Raw genomic sequence first — 22,157 nt, forward strand, 5'->3', positions numbered from 1 at the left:
ATTAAAGTATGTCTGTCTTGACATTGCCTAACACAGGGAAAATAAAATATGCCCAGTCCCAGTACTATTTACACAGTGATAGTAAAGTATGCCCAATCCCAGTATTTTTTAACACAAGGACAGAAATTGTTAATTTCAGTTCTCAGTACCAAAGATTGGTATCCTTGGTGGATTGCTGGGGATTTAATGCTCTCTGGCCCAACCATAATTCAAAACATACTATCCACTCAATGCCATACATTCTTCCAAGTCAACCAACCAATATGGCAGGATAGTGTTTGGTCCAAAGTAAACAGAAATATCTGTCTTTTTCTTTTCCCACAAACCTTCAGAGGGCAAAAACCTTCAGGTTTTCTAATAGTCCTTTAAGTCTATCCTTGGAGATGGGGAATGGCTTCTACTGGAAGTTAGCAGTGAAGATAGTAATGAATGTTAACAGTCAGTGAAATCTTGCAGGTGGATCTTATCTAGTGAAGTATTAAGATTTGAAATGTGTAAGGCTGCTCCTTGCCCCAGTAGGCATTGACTGGTCTTTGTACCAGTTTAAGGTTTGGGCCAAGAAGACTAGACCTTGAATCATTCTTTTGGCCTCTAGGGCCGTTTTTAGAGCCTAATAGACTGTATATACTCTCACTTGTAGAGGTAACATCATGCATTGCTTTAAACATATTAAAGGGCCCCCATACTTCACTTTATATTTTTGCTGTAAATTTTTGAAATTATTTTTGACATATTAATTTTGAAATTATTTACTTACAAGTAACTTTTAAAATGTATGGTTAGGTATAATTTGTTAAATCATTGTAAATACTTAAGAATTGTTGCTAAATATGAAAATCTAACCTACAATTTATATTTAATATAATGAAATTTCTTTAAATGCTAAACATAAGAGACTAGTTAAGTTGGCATATTGTTATACTTAACAGACATTTAATTAGACATTAATTAATTTTGACTTTATAGTTTTCTTGTGGCTTTTTGGAGCTGATGATTTATTTCTGATGGCAAACACTTTCATAGGCCCATGTAAAACTTATCAACCCTGGGCAAGGTTCATATTGCCTAATAGATAAAATAGAACAATTTGCCATATAAAAAAGTACTCAGCTTCCACCCTTCTACAAAGAAACAGTAATTAGGTACATTCTTGAACCCAGCTGGTGTAAGATAGGGCAAAACTTTCTGGAACATAATATCAAAGCAAATTTCAATAACCCAAAGCCCATTTCTCCCTGTGCCCACTGAAGTGCCCTGAAGAATTAGTGTTTTGCAAGAAGAAAGTGATTTTTTAAAAATCTGGAAACAATGTCATTAACAGATGTTGCTATCCACATAGCTATACAATATAATAGCCCAGTTGTTATGGCTAAATTAAGAATAAATATAGGTGCATAAATAAGAAAACCAATGTTCAGTAAGCATACAAACTTCAATCTATAAACCCCTTAGCATCTATATCAGGGCAATAAAATATTCTTTCAAATGCTCGTTTATAAATTCTAGGTTGTCTTTCTTCTCACAATTTGTAAGTCTTTCTGGCTCCTATCAGATGTATGATTACACCTTATTACTTCACCATAGGTTTATACATGATTGTAGAAAAGCCACATTGAATTTTTAATCACAATTGAGGTCCTTTGATGTAATGGTCTATTAATAGGCTGCCTATAACTGCCTCAGGAGCTTTGTCCTCAAAGAATGAAAATTCATTGTCAGATTATGTTAGGCCAGTATACCCAGTGGCATAAACAAAAACAAAATAAATACACAAAAACAAAACAAAAAAGCACCTATAATAGCACTGTACAACAAATATATAAACTATATTCATAACTTTAAATTTTCTAGTAACCACATATTAAAATGTAAAAAAAGGTGAGATACATTTTAATAATATATTTATTAAGCCAATATATTCAAATTATCAGCATTTCAACATATAATCAATATAAGAAGTATTAATCTAACATTTTACAATTTTTTGATATTAAGTGACAATATCTGGAATGTAATTTACACTTGAAACACATCTCAATTCAGGCTAGCCACATTTTATTTTATTTTATTTTATTTTATTTTTTATTATTATTATACTTTAAGTTTTAGGGTACATGTGCACAACGTGCAGGTTTGTTACATATGTATACATGTGCCATGTTGGTGTGCTGCACCAATCAACTCATCATTTAGCATTAGGTATATCACCTAATGCTGTCCCTCACCTCTCTCCACACCCCACAACAGGCCCCGGTGTGTGATGTTCCCCTTCCTGTGTCCATCAGTTCTCATTGTTCAATTCCCACCTGTGAGTGAGAACATGCGGTGTTTGGTTTTTTGTCCTTGCGATAGTTTGCTGAGAATGATGGTTTCCAGCTTCATCCATGTCCCTACAAAGGACATGAACTCATCATTTTTTATGGCTGCATAGTATTCCATGGTGTATATGTGCCACATTTTCTTAATCCAGTCTATCGTTGTTGGACATTTGGGTTGGTTCCAAGTCCTTGCTATTGTGAATAGTGCCGCAATAAACATACGTGTGCATGTGTCTTTATAGCAGCATGATTTATAATCCTTTGGGTATATACCCAGTAATGGGATGGCTGGGTCAAATGGTATTTCTAGTTCTAGATCCCTGAGGAATCGCTACACTGACTTCCACAGTGGTTGAACTAGTTTATGGCCCCACCAACAGTGTAAAAGTGTTCCTATTTCTCCACATCCTCTCCAGCACCTGTTGTTTCCTGACTTTTTAATGATCACCATTCTGACTGGTGTGAGATGGTATCTCATTGTGGTTTTGATTTGCATTTCTCTGATGGCCAGTGATGACGAGCATATTTTCATGTATTTTTTGGCTGCATAAATGTCTTCTTTTGAAAAGTGTCTGTTCATATCCTTCACCCACTTTTTGATGGGGTTGTTTGTTTTTTTCTTGTAAATTTGTTTGAGTTCATTGTAGATTCTGGATATTAGCCCTTTGTCAGATGAGTAGTTTGCCAAAATTTTCTCCCATTCTGTAGGTTGCCTGTTCACTCTGATGGTGGTTTCTTTTGCTGTGCAGAAGCTCTTTAGTTTAATTAGATCCCATTTGTCAATTTTGGCTTTTGTTGCCATTGCTTTTGGTGTTTTAGACATGAAGTCCTTGCCCATGCCTATGTCCTGAATGGTATTGCCTAGGTTTTCTTCTAGGGTTTTTATGGTTTTAGGTCTAACATGTAAGTCTTTAATCCATCTTGAATTAATTTTTGTATAAGGTGTAAGGAAGGGATCCAATTTCAGCTTTCTACATATGGCTAGCCAGTTTTCCCAGCACCATTTATTAAATAGGGAATCCTTTCCCCATTTCTTGTTTTTGTCAGGTTTGTCAAAGATCAGATAGTTGTAGATATGCGGCATTATTTCTGAGGGCTCTGTTCTGTTCCATTGGTCTATATCTCTGTTTTGGTACCAGTACCATGCTGTTTTGGTTACTATAGCCTTGTAGTATAGTTTGAAGTCACAGGCTAGCCACATTTTAAGTGTTCTGTAGCCTTATGTGGCTAGTTGCTGCCATATTAAACAGTGCAGACCTAAGCCATAGTTCATGGTTTTTAAACTTGAGCATGCATCAGGATCACCTGGAAGTCTTGTTATAACACAGATCGCTGGGCTCCACTTCCAGAGTTTCTGATTCATAGGTCTGGATGGAGCCTGAAAATTTGCATTTCTAACAAGTTCCTTAATGATGCTGATCTGGGAACCACACTTTGAGAACCATGGCCATAGTTCTTTCAAAATCCAACTTTGGAACCATTTTACCACTGTATTAACATAAGTGATCAAGAACTGTCCCTAGGTATTGTCGCTATTGTACCACAATACTGTTGTATTATTGCAGTTTATAAAACATTGAAAATCTCCATTTAACTCATGGTCAATATTGAGTAATTATTCACGTGGATGGGTATTCTGTAGATCTTCATGTCTATTACTCTCTGAGTGCTTCTTTCCAGGAGGCTGGACAGGGAAGAGACATTTATTTGCTTGTTTGTTCTTAGTGAGTATTTACAGAGCTATGTTAATACCGTATGCATATGCATGCTCTGTTCCTTAGGTAGAAAATAGTTCTTTTCAAGTTGACAAACTGTCAGTCAATAAATTGATAATCTGCCCAGTATAGATTCAAGGCTTTAAGAGCAATTAGTTTGATTTTTAATGTATTTCAAAAACATTGAACTTTAAAATATTAAGTGAATTATAGTCCACTGTTTTTGAGCTCAATGAGAAATTTTTTTAAAAATTACTCTTCATGGTTCTTTAAGCCATGACATGAATTTATCTCTGAATAAGTTCAGAGATTGTATTCAGATGAGCAAGTCCTGGCCACCAAATTGTTGATGATTCTGATCATTTGTGAAAAATGTAGTTTCCTCCTATCCCTACATGCTTAAATATTTCATTTCCCTTGTTTTATTTCTGAAGAAAAACAATGAGGAGTTAATACCTGATCTTTAAACTTTGTTTTTGTCACAAGAGTACAAAAACAGCATCTGAGCCTCCATTGGCCCCTCCTGTGTCTGAAGAAGAAGATGAAGAGGAAGAAGAAGAAGAAGATGAAAATGAGCCACCACCAGTTATCGCACCAAGACCAGAGCATACAAAATCAGTTAAGTCACAAAGGACTATTTCCAAATGATTCAAAAGACACCCTTTGGAATAGTCATAGAGTTAGAATATAGTTAATCAACTAGTACCTATTAAGCATCTTTTATGTTCCAAGAGCTAGAGTATAAAATATGACCAATGTTTTGAGGATGCTGTTTGAGGATACAAGATTAGCACATTAAACAATTAGAGAATAATACCAAACAAAACGTAAATAACTGCTAAGTAATAAAAATGTTGGAGAAGTTAAGGTAAGGAAGGAAATCCATGTGAACCAGGTAGGAAGAGTTGCATAAACAGAGATCCTCAGACCAGAATTAGCAAGGCATGTATAGGGACATCCAAAGACTAGCTCCCATGATCTTTCAACGGTGTTGTACTTTGAGCTACTCAAAGTCCTTTTTTTTTTTTTTTAAGAAAATACCACTTGTCTTTAAAAGTTCATTGATATTACAATACATTGACTCCACACTCTTTCCTTGGCCTGCTGTTTTAATTGCAGAGCTTTTTGTTTTTTTTAGATCTACACTCGTTCTGTGGTTGAATCCATTGCTTCACCAGCAGCACCAAATAAAGAGGTCACACCACCCTCTGCTGAAAATGCCAATTCCAGTACTTTGTACAGGAACACAGATCGGCAAAGAAAAAAATCCAAGATGACAGACGAGGAGATCTTAGAGAAGCTAAGTGAGTACTTTTTGCCATGATTACTTTCTTCATGGGAGTGTTTCTCATAAGCCATTTAAAATGGGAATTGATCCTTTGGAAGTTTTAATCTGCTTATATGAACTCCAGACTTCCCAAAATCATGAGATGAAATATTTGAGACTCACTGCATATGCCAGAACACTTTCTCCCTTCCACTCCTAATTTGACAGGAACTAAATATCTTTACTTGAAGGAATCAATTGAGGTGAAAATTGATAAGACAAATTAAGTAGCAAGTTTTAAGATTCCATCTTCAAAAGAGAATAGTCTGATAAAATATGTTATGATCATAACCCAAGGGCCCTCAACTAATCAGTGATGACAGAGATGTCAGCCTCAAAGCCCAACACAGTCAATCCAAACTTGGAACAACGAATAATATAGCTTTTTCCCTTAATTCAGAAGCATTTCTATGTGGCAGGAGAGACAGAACTAGCAAATGCTAGTAGCTTCCTTCCACAATGTCATTAGTGTGTACATGCTCGTGTGTACACACTTGTTGCCCCAGTTTTATATAACACTTACCTTCTAGTTGCTTTTCTGGGTCAAGAAGATAAAAAAAATGGAGTATCTGCTGAAAAGTCAAAGGTTTGTAAAGCATATTCATTAAACTCAAACTATAAAAGCATCTAACAAATTGCTATATATCTGCAATAAGTGATCCCCCCCCACCCCAGTTTGACTAACTCCTACTCATCCTTCAAAACTCAGCTCAAAGGTTGCCTCCTCAGAAGATGTTGCTTGTCTCTCCCAGTCCAAGTTAAGGGCATCTCTTCCTTACCACTTTTATTGGAGCAAATATCAAACCATATTAGTCTGGCTTCTTCACTAGACTGTGAGATTCTCAAGAGCAGGGACTGTGCCCTTTTTTCCCTATATGTCCAACTCCGAGTTCATGCCTATTACATAAAGGCATACAGCAAATGCTTGTTGAGTGAGTGAATGAAAAAAATAAGTAAACAAATATATCTTTACTGAGTTCCTACTCGTCTGTTCTATGCAAGAAACTTTGGAGGACACAATAGAATGAAACTTTCCTGTCATCAAGAAATTCAATCTTTTTTGGAAAATACTATTTAATAGTATGATACAATTAGAGCATAAGATAATCTCGTTTCATGCATATTTTTATTTAAAAGGCCTCAGAAAAGGAAGACAGTAATTCCCACTATAGGCCACAGGGAGGCTCTGCAGAGGTGGTGGTAGGATGATTTTGCCCTCCAAAGGACATTTAGCAATGTCTGGAGAATATTTTTATTGTCCTGATTCAGAGATTGCTAGTAGCATGTAATGGGTAGAGGCTAAGGATGCTTCTAAACCCCCAACAGTGGCAGAGGACAGCTACCCTCCGTCCACTTTACAGTAAAGTATTATTCAGTCCAAAATGTCAACAGTACTGAGATTGAGGCATTTGAGTTAGATGCATTTGGAAAGGCAAAGGTCGGAGTTGTAGCTGTCAGTGAAAACTCAGAACTACAATTGCTAGATTTTTGCTGACTTTATTAAATATGCCACCAGCACTGATACTAACCATTTGCTGTAATAACAGCAGTAATAATTCTCATTTATTGGGCACCTTCTGGGTGGGCCACTTTACATACATTATCATAGTTTCACAGTAATTCCTTGCAGCTGATTCTAATATCTTCACTTTACAGATCAGTGAATGAAAGTAAGCTTTAAAAAGCTTAACTGACCAAGTCACCAAACCAATGTGTGGCACAGCCAAAGTTTGAACTGAGACCTGTTTACCTTCAAAGCTTACACTTTTTCCACTACCTACCTACTTTGCTTCTGCATATATGAACTGCATATTTTTGTAAAAAGGAAGAACAAAATGAAAGAATTGCCTGGATAATTTAAGTTCAATTATTCAGACAATTGCCACAATGTTTTTCTTTATTTTGCATATGTAGACATGACATATGTGATTATATCAGATTTTAAAAATCTAACAGCCTTGCTTTAATAAAATGACTGTTATTTGGTATCTGTTTCAAATCTCAATAGATGTATTACAACAAAAATGCTTGTATAGTTTTGTTAAGTTAGCTGACAGAGAAACAAGCATTATTTTCTTGGACCAAAATCTTGTTTTGCTTGTAAACTCTAATGGTGCTAGAGCTGTGTCCTTATTATTTGTGGTTTATTCTGCTCTACACTGAGCAACATGGTGAAGAAGGGGAAGATAACTGTGATTACATTTTAATTAAGAATTAAGTGAGGTTTTTTTTCTCTTCTGGACTTCATGCTTGGGCATAGAGAGAGTCATTTTCCCTCTAGCCAGCAGGCCACCTGTGACTGCCAACCTTACATTAGATTTGTAGATTTTGGCAGGGTGAACCTGCTGAGAAATGGAGCACTGCTTCTCATGAAGCAGATTCAGTGAACTATACTCCAAAGTCCATAAAGGCAGACTTTCCTGCTCCTGCTCCACCATTACCCTCTCTGTACCTTCTCTCCGCCATTATGCCTTTGTCTAAGGATAACTTCAGACAAGTCACTTAACTCCTCTGAGCCTCAATTTTTAACCTGTGAAATGGAGATAGGAATCATAACTACATTTTTGTAAGAGGTAAGGTCTGGCTCTGTTACCCAGGCTGGAGTACACTGGCACAATCATAGCTCATTGCAACCTTGACCTCGTGGGCTCAAATGATCCACCTCAGCCTCCCAAGTAGCTACAAATTTAGGTGTGCGCCACCATGCCCAGCTAATTTTTTATTTTTTGTACAGATGGGATCTTGCTGTGTTGCCCAGGCTGGTCTTGAACTCCTGAGCTCAAGCAGTCCTCCTGCCTCAACTTCCCAATGTGCTGGGATTACAGGCAGGAGCCACCAAGCCTGGCCCATTACTACATTTCAGGACTCTGTCTATAGGATGGATTTTAAGGAACTCATCCTATGGCTAAGAGGGCAGATATTGGAGTCAGAAGGATCTACATTTAAATCATAGACCCATTGCTATTAGCTGTGTCACCTAGGGCCAGTTATTTCAATTTTCTGGGCCTCCATTTTCTCATCTAAAAAGTGGGGATAATGATAATATAAAAACCTCAGCAGCAGTATCAGGCACATCATAGGGGCTTAATAAGTGGTAATTATTATTACATGGGTATAAAGCCTTCATAAGATAATACAATGGGTCAAGTTTTGAAATAAGTCATCACTGGGTCTGAGTCATAGACTTATACTAGCTGTATGTCCTTAGTCAAGTCACTTAACATCTCTGAACATAAGTTTCTTCATCTGAAAGATGGAGATAATAGTTGTACCTATATAATAGGGGTTGTGTGAGGACTAAATAAGTTAAAGTATATAAGACATCTAGCACAATAAACAGTAGTATAAAATTGTTATTATGCTATTTTTTCAGAGTGAGAGTGATCATATTTTTCAGCATAAAAATGGGGGTTTGGGGTCTTACAGTGTGACAGAATGATTGAAACCAGGAATAATCCCAGATGTATGATTACTGTACAGAAGCCATCAAGTATCTTGGACTCAAAGGCCCCATTGGAACTTGGGGTAAAAGTAGAGCAGCCTGTGCTGAGAGGCAAAAGAAAGGAAAAAGGGAAACAGGGAGGCAGAAAGTTGGCCAATATCCCATACCAGAGTGGACCACATAAGCATGGTGAAGAGTAGATGGCAGCCTCTACTAAACCATCCTCACCTTCAGTGTCAGGGGTCCGGTTACTAAGAGGTGGGCAGCCCAGACCACAGAGCTATTCATCTTCCATGCAGATGCTGATTGTGGTGGCCAGAGCAAGAGATCATTATTGGCTGAAATGAACAGGTCATCTTTCAGTTTTACACAGACAAATAGCCTGGGTCTGGCTTGTTCATTGTGGTCTGTCTAGATTTGTTGAAAAATACAGAAACAAGAACAGAAAACCAAACACCGCATGTTCTCACTCATAAGTGGGAGTGAACAATGAGAACACATGGACACAGGGAGGGGATTATCACACACCGGGGCCTGTCAGGGGGCGGGGGGCCTGGGGGAGGGAGAGCATTAGGAGAAATATCTAATGTAGATGACGGGTTGATAGGTGCAGCAAACCACCATGGCACGCGTAAACCTGTGTAACAAAACTGCACGTTCTGCACATGTACCCCAGAACTTAAAGTATAATAAAAAAGGAAACCCCTACATTTTAGTGACAAATTTCAAAAGCCATTGACTGTCAGTAAAGTTGTGTAATACAGGAAATTTGTCTTCAACCTCCTTCCTCTGGGCCCCACTATCACCTACTCCTTGCCTCTCACCTCCCTCAGCATTCCCCACTCAAAACCCTTTTTCCTAATTCACCCTCATATGGAACTGATATCAATTTAGAGAATCACTTTACTTTTTCTCAGAAATCAAAATCTTCATTATGCTAAAAGGATAATCTTTTAATGGTGGGAGTTCACCTTAGCTTAATATGTCCGAAAATATATTGATGGGCTTTTCTGTCACTGAACTCATATCATGAATGCTATTTTCAAATACAAGTATTTAGCGTTCTTAAAACCTGCACTTTAAAATGAATAGTTTATTTCTTATTTAGGAAGTTCTGGTAGGAAATTGTTCTGGTATTGCTTTTTTTTTCTTTTGATTTTGATTTGCTGATTTTAAAAAACTTTCTCCCTATTGTGTCACAGTGTTTTTTCTTTATCATAATTTACAAAACCAAATTATAACAACTAATGGAAAAGATCACTTTAAAAGCTTGTTTTGTGATTGAGAATGGTAAACAAGGCCTCTAGTATACTCGCCTAACATCAGTAGATGGCAGCACACACTCTCCTGTGAAGGGCAATGGGTGTGGAGACACCATTTTATTTGAATAGCAGTTAAGTTCAGAAGCGGAATCTTATCAAAATGGTTTCTTTTGGTAATCTTCGTGAAAGGATTTATTTCCAGTTTTTTTCCCCCTGCATAACATGGAAATAAAGGTTGAATAATTTATTACCATAAAGCCACATTAACTGAACCCCACCAATTGGAATGGGTCATAATTCAGAAAGTGGCTTGGGCTGAAGCTTATTTGCTTTTTCTATATGGAAAAAAGTTTGCTTAGCAACTTAATAGTAAAACTTTTTTAGAAGACTATAAACTGCTTAATAAAATTATGACTTCAAGTGACTTTAAAATCATCATTTCATTAAAATAAAAAAGTCCAGGCCCTTGTGCATTAATAGCTAATTTGAATAAGGATGGCTCTCAGTTATATAGAAATCTGTTAGACAAGTTGAAAAATAAAAGACCAACTCAGAAATTGCTAAATTGGTGGCATTCTATAGATATAGCTGAAGTAAAATATATTCTCTAACCCTTGCCTTAAACCATGGAGCATTTACAAAGGGAAATAACGAATTGTATTTTATTGTAATTCGGCAAATATATCAATATATTCTATACATGGTATTGTGAGAGGAGGCACTGAAGATACAGAGATGAATAAGACATGGCTCCTGTACTTAAGACATAGTCTAAAAGTCAATATCAAATACCATGCACACACAAAGGAACCTATGCAGATGACTGCTTAGTACAGAGAGTAACTCAGCACAAGTGTTACATTGTGACAAAGACATTAAGTGAACCAGGAAGAACTGTGGAATTCCTATCATGTATATCTTGTACATTTCTAGCCATAGATACAACATCCAATGGATGCCAGATGATTATAGAACCCTTCAGTTCTAATCCTTACAAGTCAAAGTTCCAAATAGATAGATACAGACATCTGATACATTAAGTACAGAGAGAGAGAGAGCAAGGGCGAGAGAGAGAGAGAGAGAGAGAGAGAAGATACAGTAGTAGCACAGAAAAGTGAAGTTGTTGATTATTCAAAGGGATCAGAGAAAGCTTCCTAGAAGAGGGAACATCTCAGCTAACTTTGGAAGCATGAGTAGGAACTTGCCACAGAGAAAATATGGGAAGGACATTTCAGGCAGCGAATGGCATGTAAAGAAGACTTGAAGGCATCTGTCCGGGAACTCTGACTTATTCAGTGTTACCTGAATAAAGAATTGGTGGTATATGGTGATACTGGCGTTGTAGGAAAGGAAACTGAACTTTTAAGCAGGAGCTGATCATGAGCTACCATTAGTTTGTTTTGCTTAGAGCATAAAGTTCTAGTGGAGAAGTGGTAAATGATGAGAAGAGAATGAAGCAGGAGCCAGATTAGGAACCTTGCATTGCCAAGGAGTTTTGGCTTTTATCTGTAGGTGTTAAGGAGCTATCAAGTAATCCTGAACCAGAGAATCACATTATCAGGTCTGCACTTAGAGGATCCTGATAGAGATGTAGAGCCTTGATTAGAGAGGGCAGCAGCTAGACTAGGAGTCCAGTTAGGAGGCTGTTGGAATAACCCAGGAAAAAGATGATGAGAGCCCAACTAAAGCAGTAGTAATGAGGAAGGAACACATTCAAAAGATGTCTAGGAGGTAACAAGATATAGGCCCTTAGTGGACAACTGCATGTGATAAGTGAAAGTAAGAGTCAATGATGACTCACAGATTTCTGACTCAGGCTACTGAGTAGATGGATTGGCAGTACTACTGACTGATAGTGGAAATACAAAAGAAAAAGTATTATAACAACCCATATATTAGCTAAGTCTTATTTAACCTAATTGAAAAGTGAACTTTCATTAAAAAAAAAAAACCCAACAACTTGATGAGTAATCCATGAGTGAAATGTTTAACTGATTATTTTTCTCAAGGTATACGATCTACTGTTAGGTCTAAATTGTCTACCAGCCCAGAGAATAGACTGTTGTGTAAATTAGTGTGAAGTATTATCTGTAGCATATAATTGAGCACTTAAATACATATTTTCTTGTTCTCATTCATTTAATCAACAAATATTTGTTTAGTAGCAGCCACTGTTCTAGGCTCCAAAGTTACAGGGATGAAAAGACAAAGTTCCTGCCCTCAAGAAGCAGCATGTAAGTCTCAGTGAAATGATCAGAGAAGACTTCATAAAGGTGGATAATTTGAGATTTTATTTAAATGACAAATAAGAATTCATGGGTTAGATAGGAAAGGAAAAGCGGGAGCACATGCAAAGACCTAAGCACTATATAGTGATAGCATTACTAGGATACAAAGTAGTAAGTGTGGAGAAAAAGAATAATATAAAGCTAGACTGGTTAGATAGGAGCCAGATGATGCTGAATGGTGAAGGGTCTTCTCTGTCTAGCTACAGAAATTGGATTTGATCCTGCAGTGGGCAGGAGCTTTTGAGGAATTATGAACAGTGGAGCAAAATCACTCTGTTATAGGGTTATTGTACATCTCAGTCTGTCCAGGACAGTCTCATTTTATGAATAATATGGTCCCCCTTTTCCAAAGGCATGGTGTAAGAGGAACTAGAGAAAGCAGAGTCTACGAGTAGGTTATGACTGGCACAATTGTTTGAATAAGAAGTATTGAAGGCCCAAACAATAGCAGTGGCCATGGGCATAGAGAGAAGAGTATGAATACAAGTGACAACTAGAAGATATAATTTACAGGTCTTCTCTTGATTAGTTCATATGTGAAAATCTTGCCTTACCAATCAACTGTACACTTCTTTGTACCATGTGTTAGTAAGATATAACTCAAAGGTAATAATACTGACATGTTTGCTTCCAAAAAGAAAGGTGGGCCAGAGGCCTCCAAATAAATGATGCCCTTCAAAGTAGTACCCTTGAGAAGCTGCATCCTTATTCCCATGATGGTTCTATAACCCCAAGTTTTTTCTGGACCTATTTGAACACTGCATTGAAGAGTCAATGCCACTTCTGTGGTATTTATTCTGAGTGATAGCAAGTATTCATCCTCTAAGTGATGGACTGGATTTTTTTGAAATAGCAAAACTAATATTTTTAAAGAGCCAAACATGATAAATTAATAGTTTTCTTATGTAGCTTATAAACTTACAAATAATGTTTGGAGCAATCTATAGAAACAGAAAGTAGATTAGTGGTTTCCTAGATATGTTTTGGGAACTAAGGGAAGATGGGGAGTAACTGCTAACAAGTAAGAGGTACAAGGTTTCTTTCTGGAATAATGAAAACATTCTAAAATTAGATCATGATGACACTTACACAACTCATTAAATATGTTAAAAACATTCAATTGCACACTCTAGGTCACTGAACTTTATGGCATGTAAATCATGTCGGTAAATCTGTTCAAATCTTTGGAGCACTAGCAGTGTCCTAGGTTCAGAAATATATGTTTCGAACACGCATGGGTCTCATTACTTTATGATCAAACTTTGTTCTTCATTAGACTCATTTCCATTCCCACACCCTTAGCACTGTACTAGGTATATAGTAATTACTCAATAGATATTTGTCCAGCAGAATTGGATATAGCATAGTGCTTAACTTCAATTTGGAGAAGATAGTGATTTTACTAAATAGTGTGGATAAGTTCTTAGATTGGTTTTTAGGGATTATACCAATTTATGTACCCAGCATCGGTGTACAAGGGTTCCAATTGCTCTACATCATTGATAACATTTGGTATTGACAACCTTTTTAATTTTAGCCATTCTGATCGGTCTGTAGTGTTAACTCATTCTGGTTTTAATTTGTATTTTCCAGCATATTTACAAGACTGAGCACATTTTTGTGTTTTATAACTTCAACTTTTGTTGTAGATTAAAGGGTACACATGCAGGTTTGTTACATGGGTAAATTGTGTGATGCTGAGGCTTGGGACTCTAATGATGCCTTCACCCAGGCAGTGAGCATACTACCCAATAGGTAGTTCTTCAGCCCTTCTCCCCCTCCTCCCCTGTCTAGTGATCCCCAGTGTTTATTGTTCCTGTCTTTATACTCGTGTGTATTCATTGTTTAGCTCCCACTTATAAGCGACAACATGCAGTATTTGGTTTTCTTTTCTTGCATTTGTTTGCTTAGGATCATGACCTCCAGCTCCATCCCTTTCTTAGATGTTTTTTTATATCCTAATATATAGTATTATGAGAACTTTTTATAGATGTTGGGTTGTGACAAGTTTTTTTTGTTTTCCAAATATCGGTAATTTTGAATATAAGCAAAATGGGTTATTATTACTACTTTAATTACTATAAAACTATTTGTTATTTTAATAAGTAGAAAGTATCATTTTTATATACATTATAGAAATCCCATGGGAGTATTTGTCTAATGTTTTATTTGTCACTGACTCTGGCATCTTAATTTTCATTATTAAATTAAAAAACAGTCAATCAATTTCTATTTCTCTCTCTCTCTCTTCCACCTCCTCCTCTTTTCTTCTCTCCCCACCCATCTCTTAGGAAGCATTGTGAGTGTTGGGGACCCAAAGAAAAAATACACAAGATTTGAAAAAATTGGTCAAGGGTAAGTGATTGTTATTTGAAATATAAAAAGATGAGTACAAGCAACATACATTAAAATTAAAATTCAGTAAGAGCTTGGGTTTCTGGTAAATTATGCTTCTCATTTCCTAGATTAGATTTATGTCTTGCATTCTCAGTATTGGCCTTTCAGGGGGAGGGCTGACAACAGTTACAACATTAACCTAGGAACACATCCTGCTGAAATCTTCATTATTGTTGGGCTGACAGTAAATTCTGTGGGGACATTTCGATCCTATGTAGTTAGAAGATTCAAACAGATTTCTCTAGAAAAAGCAGTAGGGTTATGGAAACTTCTAGCTTACATAAATACCCCCTTTATTGCAGTTCCCCCTACAGCTACATGGATGGTATGATTAAGATCCTGTTTTATTGTCAAAATGTAGAGTGACAAACTGAGGGTGGGGAATGTCCTTATGGAATGATCCGGAGGTAGGCAGAGTTGACTATCTGAGTATGGAGGAAACAGACAATAATCCCTAAATGAGACCTAATGCATCATTTTCACTTAATATACTTGTTAAAGATAAAGATTCCCAGGCCCCACTGCCAAAGATTTGATTTAGAGTCTGGAGTGGGGTTCAGTGATCTGAACTTTGCAAAAGTCCCTCAGATAATCCTGATAATCAGCAAGACATGGGAACCATTGCATTAGATTATTCACTAAAGCTGAAGGCAGGAGTCACCAATTCTCCAAGTCAGCTGTACTAATGCATGTCTCTCAGGCCTCAACGTGAAACTAGACAGGTGGATCTGAGCAGGCAACAGCATTTGAAACAGGGAAAAGTTTTATTTAAAGGAAAATGGAATATTCTTAAGGGACATCCTTAAATGAGGAGTGAGACACATATTCAGGGACACCAACTACTGTATGTCAGAAACAAAGATGGCACCTCAGACTTTTCCTGGCTGAGGTAAGGGGCTGAAGACAAAGGGTTACAGCCAATATGCTTGCAAAATTGTGCTAGCCCATCAGCCATTAGAATCTAATTATTTTAGGGTAAGAGAAGGTAGAATTTCTTCAAGAACTGCACTGCTTTTCCTGGCATACTTAGGTTCAAAAAAGTATATATCATATATAAGCTTGACTGTTTTTCATGATTTTATATTTTCTTTGTTTTTCCCCCTAGCTTTTGTACTAAAGTTTCTTTTGAAATTGCTAGTATATCTCAGGAAATAAGGGAAAGCGTTCATTAGACATTTGGGCTAGAGAAAAGGAGAGGCACTCATGGAAACTGTGCCTGGTGGGAATCAAGATGAGAAGACCCCAAGGGAGACAGAAACTCAGGAAGAAATGCATGGCCAAGTTTATTCTTCCAGTCAAAACCATATATTTGCATTGTTTTCCAAATATTGTTGGCATTGTATTTGAACTTTCCAGGGGGCTGAAATGTATTCTCATTTGCTCACAAAAAAAGAAGAGTTTTGTGGTCTCTAGAAGCTCCCTGTCACCGAATGGGTCAAATTAATATTTCTACTCATTGTTCTAAAACAGTGATAAACAACAGAACTTACTGTGATGATAGAGATGTTCTATATATGTGCTGTCTAATATGGTAGCCACTGGCTGTGTGTGGCTATGGGGTACTTGGAATGTGGCTAGTGCACATAAGAAACTGAATTTATGTGAACTCATTTATTTGTTTAGCAGATATTTCTTGAGCACTAACTATGTTCCAGGCACTATGCTAAGTGCTAGAGAGGCAGAGATGGGTAATGATGGTGTGGGCCCTCAAGGAACTTACAGTCTACACTGATAAGTGCTTGACAGAGGGATACAGGGTACTAGAAGAACCTTGAGGCAAGCTTACTCAATTCAACCAAGTGCAGAGCAGGGCCAGCTTCTAGAGCCAATTTCTCCCACTGGGAATTTTCCCTGTCTACTTCTGGTGGACTGGTTGTTTTGCTTAAGTAAGAAAGCTATACCTTCCCGAGTCCATATACAGACCTCAGCTCTCCTTCCTCGTGCCTGAAGGGTAAATACCACCAGACAGATTGCAAAAAGACAGTATTATGTACTAAAGGGACTTAGAAAACAAAAGTTGGCTTTTAGATTTTATTTTCATCTGGTCGAGTCTCTGGTAGAGCTAACAATAGGAAGGGAAGGGATATTCAATCCACTTAGAAATAGCACTCTAAATCATTGTTGTCCAGTATGGTCGCCAGTAACCACATTTGGCTACTGAGCACTTGAAATGTCGCTAGTCCAAATGGAGATGTACTTAAGAATAAAAGGCATACCTGATTTCAAAACCTTAGTATGAAAAAATAATGTAAAATATCTCATTAATACATTTCTTATTGATTACATGTTGGGAAATTTTGCATACATTGGATTAAAGAAAATATATTATGAAAATTAATTTCACCTTTTAAAAACTTTTAAATATGTAGCTCTAAGAAATTTAAAATATGGCTCATGGCTCATGTTATATTTCTAATAGGCAGTAATGCTCTAGTTGTAGCCTTCACTGGGAGTTATTTGTTTATTAATTCGTAAAGTGTTTTTCCATGGTTGTTTTTTGGAGAGTGGGAGATGTTATAATTTTGTCTTGATTGTTCCAACTAAAAGCCAACTGAGCCAAAAATAGCATTGAATTTTAAAAGGAAAAGGTACGAGATGGTTTCAGATATCTCCCGGATACTAGGTAATGAAACAAGACTAATTTTGCCAAGAACAAAGATCAGGCCACCAAGCAACTTTGTGTAACAAAGAGATTTCCTCTCTTGGCTATTATTTATGCCTGTGACTTTTAAAGATGAAAAGGAAAGTTCTCTATCTCTGAGTCTCTTTGTACAGTCTTCATAACCTAAAATGAAAAAATCGAAGCATAAATCCTGCTTGCCACTGCAGAAAGGTCTATTTTAAATTCCCAGCAAGTTCATCATTTTAAAGAATGATAAAGTAGCAGATAGTTCACTCATAGGCCCAACACAACTTTGTAACATGTCCTTAGAGGGTATGGAGTCTATTGTATTCCTACTTTTGTCTTTTTTAGTGTTTAGCACAGTGCTTTTGCACTTAGTAGGCCCTCTAAAATAATTTTGTGCAGTTATGATCAACAGCTGGGTTCACTTTGGCCAGATTCAAAGAACTGCAAAGCTGTCTGCCAACTCCATCTCTGTGGGTCTGTTTTTGCTTCAATAAATATTTGTTGAGCTAATGAAAATGTTTGTCTTTCCACTGCATCTTCTCACTTGTAAGTGGGAGTTGAACAATGAGAACATATGGACATGGAGGGGAACAACACACACTGGGGCCAGAAGGGGGGTGGGGGGCGAAGGGAGTGAGAGCATTAGGACAAATAGCTAATGCATGCGGGGCTTAAAACCTAGATGACGAGTTCATAGGTGCAGCAAACCACCATGGCACACGTATACCTAAGTAATAAACCTGCACGTTCTGCACTTGTATCCCGGAACTTACAGTAAAATTAAAAAAATAAAAAAGAAAATGTTTGTCTTTCTAGCTATCCCTTTCCTCTGTCCTCTGTATTTACATGTGTATATACATACCTATCTTGCTCCTCCTGTGTCTGTCTTTCCCTGTTTTTCCTCAGCGTGTCTTCACATTTTTGTCTTTCACAATGACTTGATCGGCCTCACCACATCTGATTCCTTTATTCTCTGGGTATTTGTGTGTGCTGCATATCTGTCTTCTTCAAGCATGTTGGCCTCACATTCTACTGCCCATTTTCACACACACCCCACAACCCAAATGGTCATAATATAAAATCAAGATGTATTTAAGGTATAATCTGCTGGCTTAAATCTATTTACTATGATTTTATCATTTACTTAATTTACTAATTTTATTTTTTTGATCTTAGTAGATTGTTTTTCCTCAGTTCTTAATTATTAAAGTAAAGCAAAATATTGACTTTTTTCTTTCTGGACCAAAAAAAAAAAAAAACCACCTCCCAGTTATATTAACTTTCTTTTTACTTAAATGGCTTTCAACTGATTTTTTTTCATTAATTACTGGCCTAAGTTATATAAACTAGTCTCTACTCTCAATATATAGAGTCTTTTAAAATTAAATCTGTGTTTTTAATTGTTTTTGCCTTACCTATTATTATAGTGACATTCAAAATTGTTGTCAATAATCATTTGGTGTTAGGGATAATCAGCCCCGGTATTCTATTCTCAGCTCCAGAGAGCACAACGGTTCACTCATTCTCAGGAGCTGGATTTGAGAAGAGCTTCTGCATTAATCAACTTCATTTACTTGGAAAACTAAATTTTTTCTCCAGCATGGGTTTCTGCCATCCCAGCATTCAGGCCTGGGGCCAGAGAATTGGGCTCCATCTTCCATAAATCAAGTTCAGAATCACACGTCTAATCATTTGAGGCCATAGCTGTGTGTTGTAGGCTAAAAATGACATTGTTTCACTGGGTTTGCTGTGAGAAGTGTTCTATAATTGGCCACCAAATCCAGACATTTTGAGCAAATTTATGCAAAGTTAAAAAATAAGGAAAGAAAGAAAAAAATGTCAGGTACCCCAAAATTATCATTAACTCAACAACATGAGTTTGTCAGAAATATATCTGGTGCACACTTGAGAATCTTCACTTTCTAGAATAGTTATATAAAATAACTTGTCTAATAAATGAGATAGGGTGAGACAACAAAATCAAATATTTATTTTCAGTCAACAGCTATCATTGGCAATCCTGTGTAATTCCTGAATAAGCAATAGCTATGTAACAGAGGGCTGAATTTACAACGTTGGCAGCTGTCCCCACAGATTTCTCATTAATGTATTTGAATTCATGTTAGGGTCTTTCCTTAAATGAGAATGCACTGAAAAACAGGCCTTTTTTCTCTTTCAGGTTCATGTTGTCTTTTCTCTTCAACATTATAATAGAAAAATATTTTTGAGGAAGCAGCTCAGAGGATCCAGTTTAACAAGTATATTTTTAACATCAGTGAACCTTTAATGAGTGCCTACTATGTGTAATGTAGAGTAGCAGTTAAGAATCAGGTTCTCAGAGTTCACAGTGACCTCTATACTTGTGGTCCCCCTGAATACTGGACATGGAGAAGAGTTGTATCAAGAAATAAGATGAACACCTACCCCCAGTAATGTACCTTTCCTCTATATTTTATTCATACACTCATCTTCACTGTCATCTCTCATATGAATCACTCTTTGGCTGGCCTGGTCCTAATTGACCTTTTCTGTCTTTTGTTTTTCTGAATCCTACAGATTGTATCTGTGCCGGCATGTATTCACCACTTATATCTTAGCTTGTCTAGACATGTAAAATTGCTTGAAACTTTGAGGAATGTAGAGGAATAAAGGGAGAATTTTTGAAAAACTTGAAGAAAAAGAAAGAGACAGGATTCTGAACTTTGAGGAATGTAGAGGAATAAAGGGAGAATTTTTGAAAAACTTGAAGAAAAAGAGACAGGATTCTGAACTCAGGGCTGTAGAAAAATTACTTAATTTCCTTAAGCATCAGTTTTCTCTTTCATAGTAAGCAGAATGCACGTATCTCATAAGGTTGTAAAAATAAATAAGAGAAGGCATTTAAAGTCCTTAGCACAGTACATGGCACATAGTTAATTGCTCAGTAAATGCTAGTTATTATTAGGGATGAAAGACACACTCATATGTTGCTATTATATAGAACAGAATATAATAAGTATTGTGAAGAAATTACAAAGAGCTCTGTGGACAGAGAGGAGGGACAAATTATTTACAGCCAAGGAGTGGGTATGATGGATTCTTAGAGGAGGGTACACTTGAGAGTGATATTAGAGGGTATAGGAATTTAACAAGTAGGGTTTATGAGAAGTTTTGTTTGAATTAATACTTACTTCAGACTGTAGGTTTCATTCACTTTGGTATCCCTAAGGTCTGCAACACTGCCCCAGCATATATGCTCAAATAAATGTAACACAATAAGATAATTTTAAAAAAGTTTTTTGATGCACCTGCATACATAAACTTTTTTATATATATAGATATATCTGTATATATATCTATATCTGTATATAGATAGATATATCTATATCTGTATATAGATAGATATATCTATATCTGTATATAGATAGATATATCTATATCTGTATATAGATAGATATATCTATATCTGTATATAGATAGATATATCTATATCTGTATATAGATAGATATATCTATATATATGGTTGAAAGTCTACTTATGATGTTTGTTAATTTACTTTCATTTACATATTTAAAACCACTTATATAAAGTATTATTTTGTAGAGATTTTTCTGCTCTCATATTTCACGAAAGGTATAATTCAAAATCTTCTTATGTGTCTTTAACATCGTTCTTTTTGTAATCACTAGAGATTATTTTTGAGTCTTCCAGCAGTTATTCAAATATATTACCTGACTTCCATCTAAGATATTTGAGATTTTAAACCCACATATAATTCTGTTCGTGGATATTTATTCCTAGTCACAATTACCCATTCATATAACATTAAGATTATTGTTTTTTGAATTTGTCCTGTAGGTGTATATTTAGGTCTTCACGACATATATCTACTATCTACTAAATGACTTTTTAAAATTTCTATTACAAATTGTCATACTTACACAAAAATAGGGAAAATAACACAGGAACTACTGTATTCTTATCACTCAGATTAAACATTTATCAACAATTTTTAATGAAATCACAATGCCATTACATCTACAATTAACAATTGCTTCATATCATTTAACTCCCAGTCTATAATCAGAATTCTCCATTTGCAACAAAACGCTATTTTTATAATTGATTTGTTCAAATCAACATCCAAAGGAGATCTACATATTGCATTTGTTGTATATCATAAGTCTATATACCCGGAAGCAGTCTCCTTTCTTTTTCCACTACCATTATCTTGTTGAAGAAACTGGTTATTGTCTTGTAAAATGTGGCACTTTCTGTATTTGTCTGTTAGTTTCATTAGCTGTCATTTAACTTGCTCTTCTAACTTCCACCTCTGGGATTCAGGGGATTCTCCTGCCTCAGCCTCTCGAGTAAGTGGGATTGCAGGCGTGTGTCACCATGCCAGGCTAATTTTGTATTTTTAGTAGATATGGGGTTTCACCATGTTGGCCAGGCTGGTCTTGAACTCCTGACCTCAAGTGATCCACCCACCTCAGCCTCCCAAAGTGCTGGGATTACATGTGAGAGCCACCATGCCTGGCCAAATGCTTGCTTTTTTAATTGCCAGCTTTCATTGTAAAGCGTTAGCATGGAGTTACATATGAAAGTGTTCAATGAGGGGTATTTTGATATTTTTAGTAGGGGAATTTTATTAAGTATCTTTATAAAGTCTTAAAATTTTATATTGTCAATATGTTTCACTGAGTTGCATCCATTATTGTTTATGGTGGTCAAACTATTCCATCTTTAGCTAATGGGAGCCCCTTTCACTGCATTAGTTTGGACAGAGGTCTTTTAAT

General features: G+C 36.4%; 1 protein-coding gene across 11 annotated transcripts in view; it reads left to right on the top strand.

Moving 5' to 3' along the window:
* Positions 1–22,157, top strand: part of PAK3 (p21 (RAC1) activated kinase 3) — a 287,576-nt gene that overhangs the window by 217,142 nt on the left and 48,277 nt on the right. For all 11 annotated transcript variants that reach the window (XM_030806496.1, XM_003262197.3, XM_030806495.1 and 8 more), the window contains 3 exons: positions 4,520–4,651; positions 5,172–5,337; positions 14,644–14,707. In XM_030806496.1, coding sequence (XP_030662356.1) covers positions 4,520–4,651; positions 5,172–5,337; positions 14,644–14,707 — 362 coding nt within the window. The remainder of the gene's footprint in view (positions 1–4,519; positions 4,652–5,171; positions 5,338–14,643; positions 14,708–22,157) is intronic.

This window comes from Nomascus leucogenys, chromosome X (genome assembly GCF_006542625.1).
Source record: "Nomascus leucogenys isolate Asia chromosome X, Asia_NLE_v1, whole genome shotgun sequence".
Taxonomy (NCBI): Eukaryota; Metazoa; Chordata; class Mammalia; order Primates; family Hylobatidae; genus Nomascus; species Nomascus leucogenys.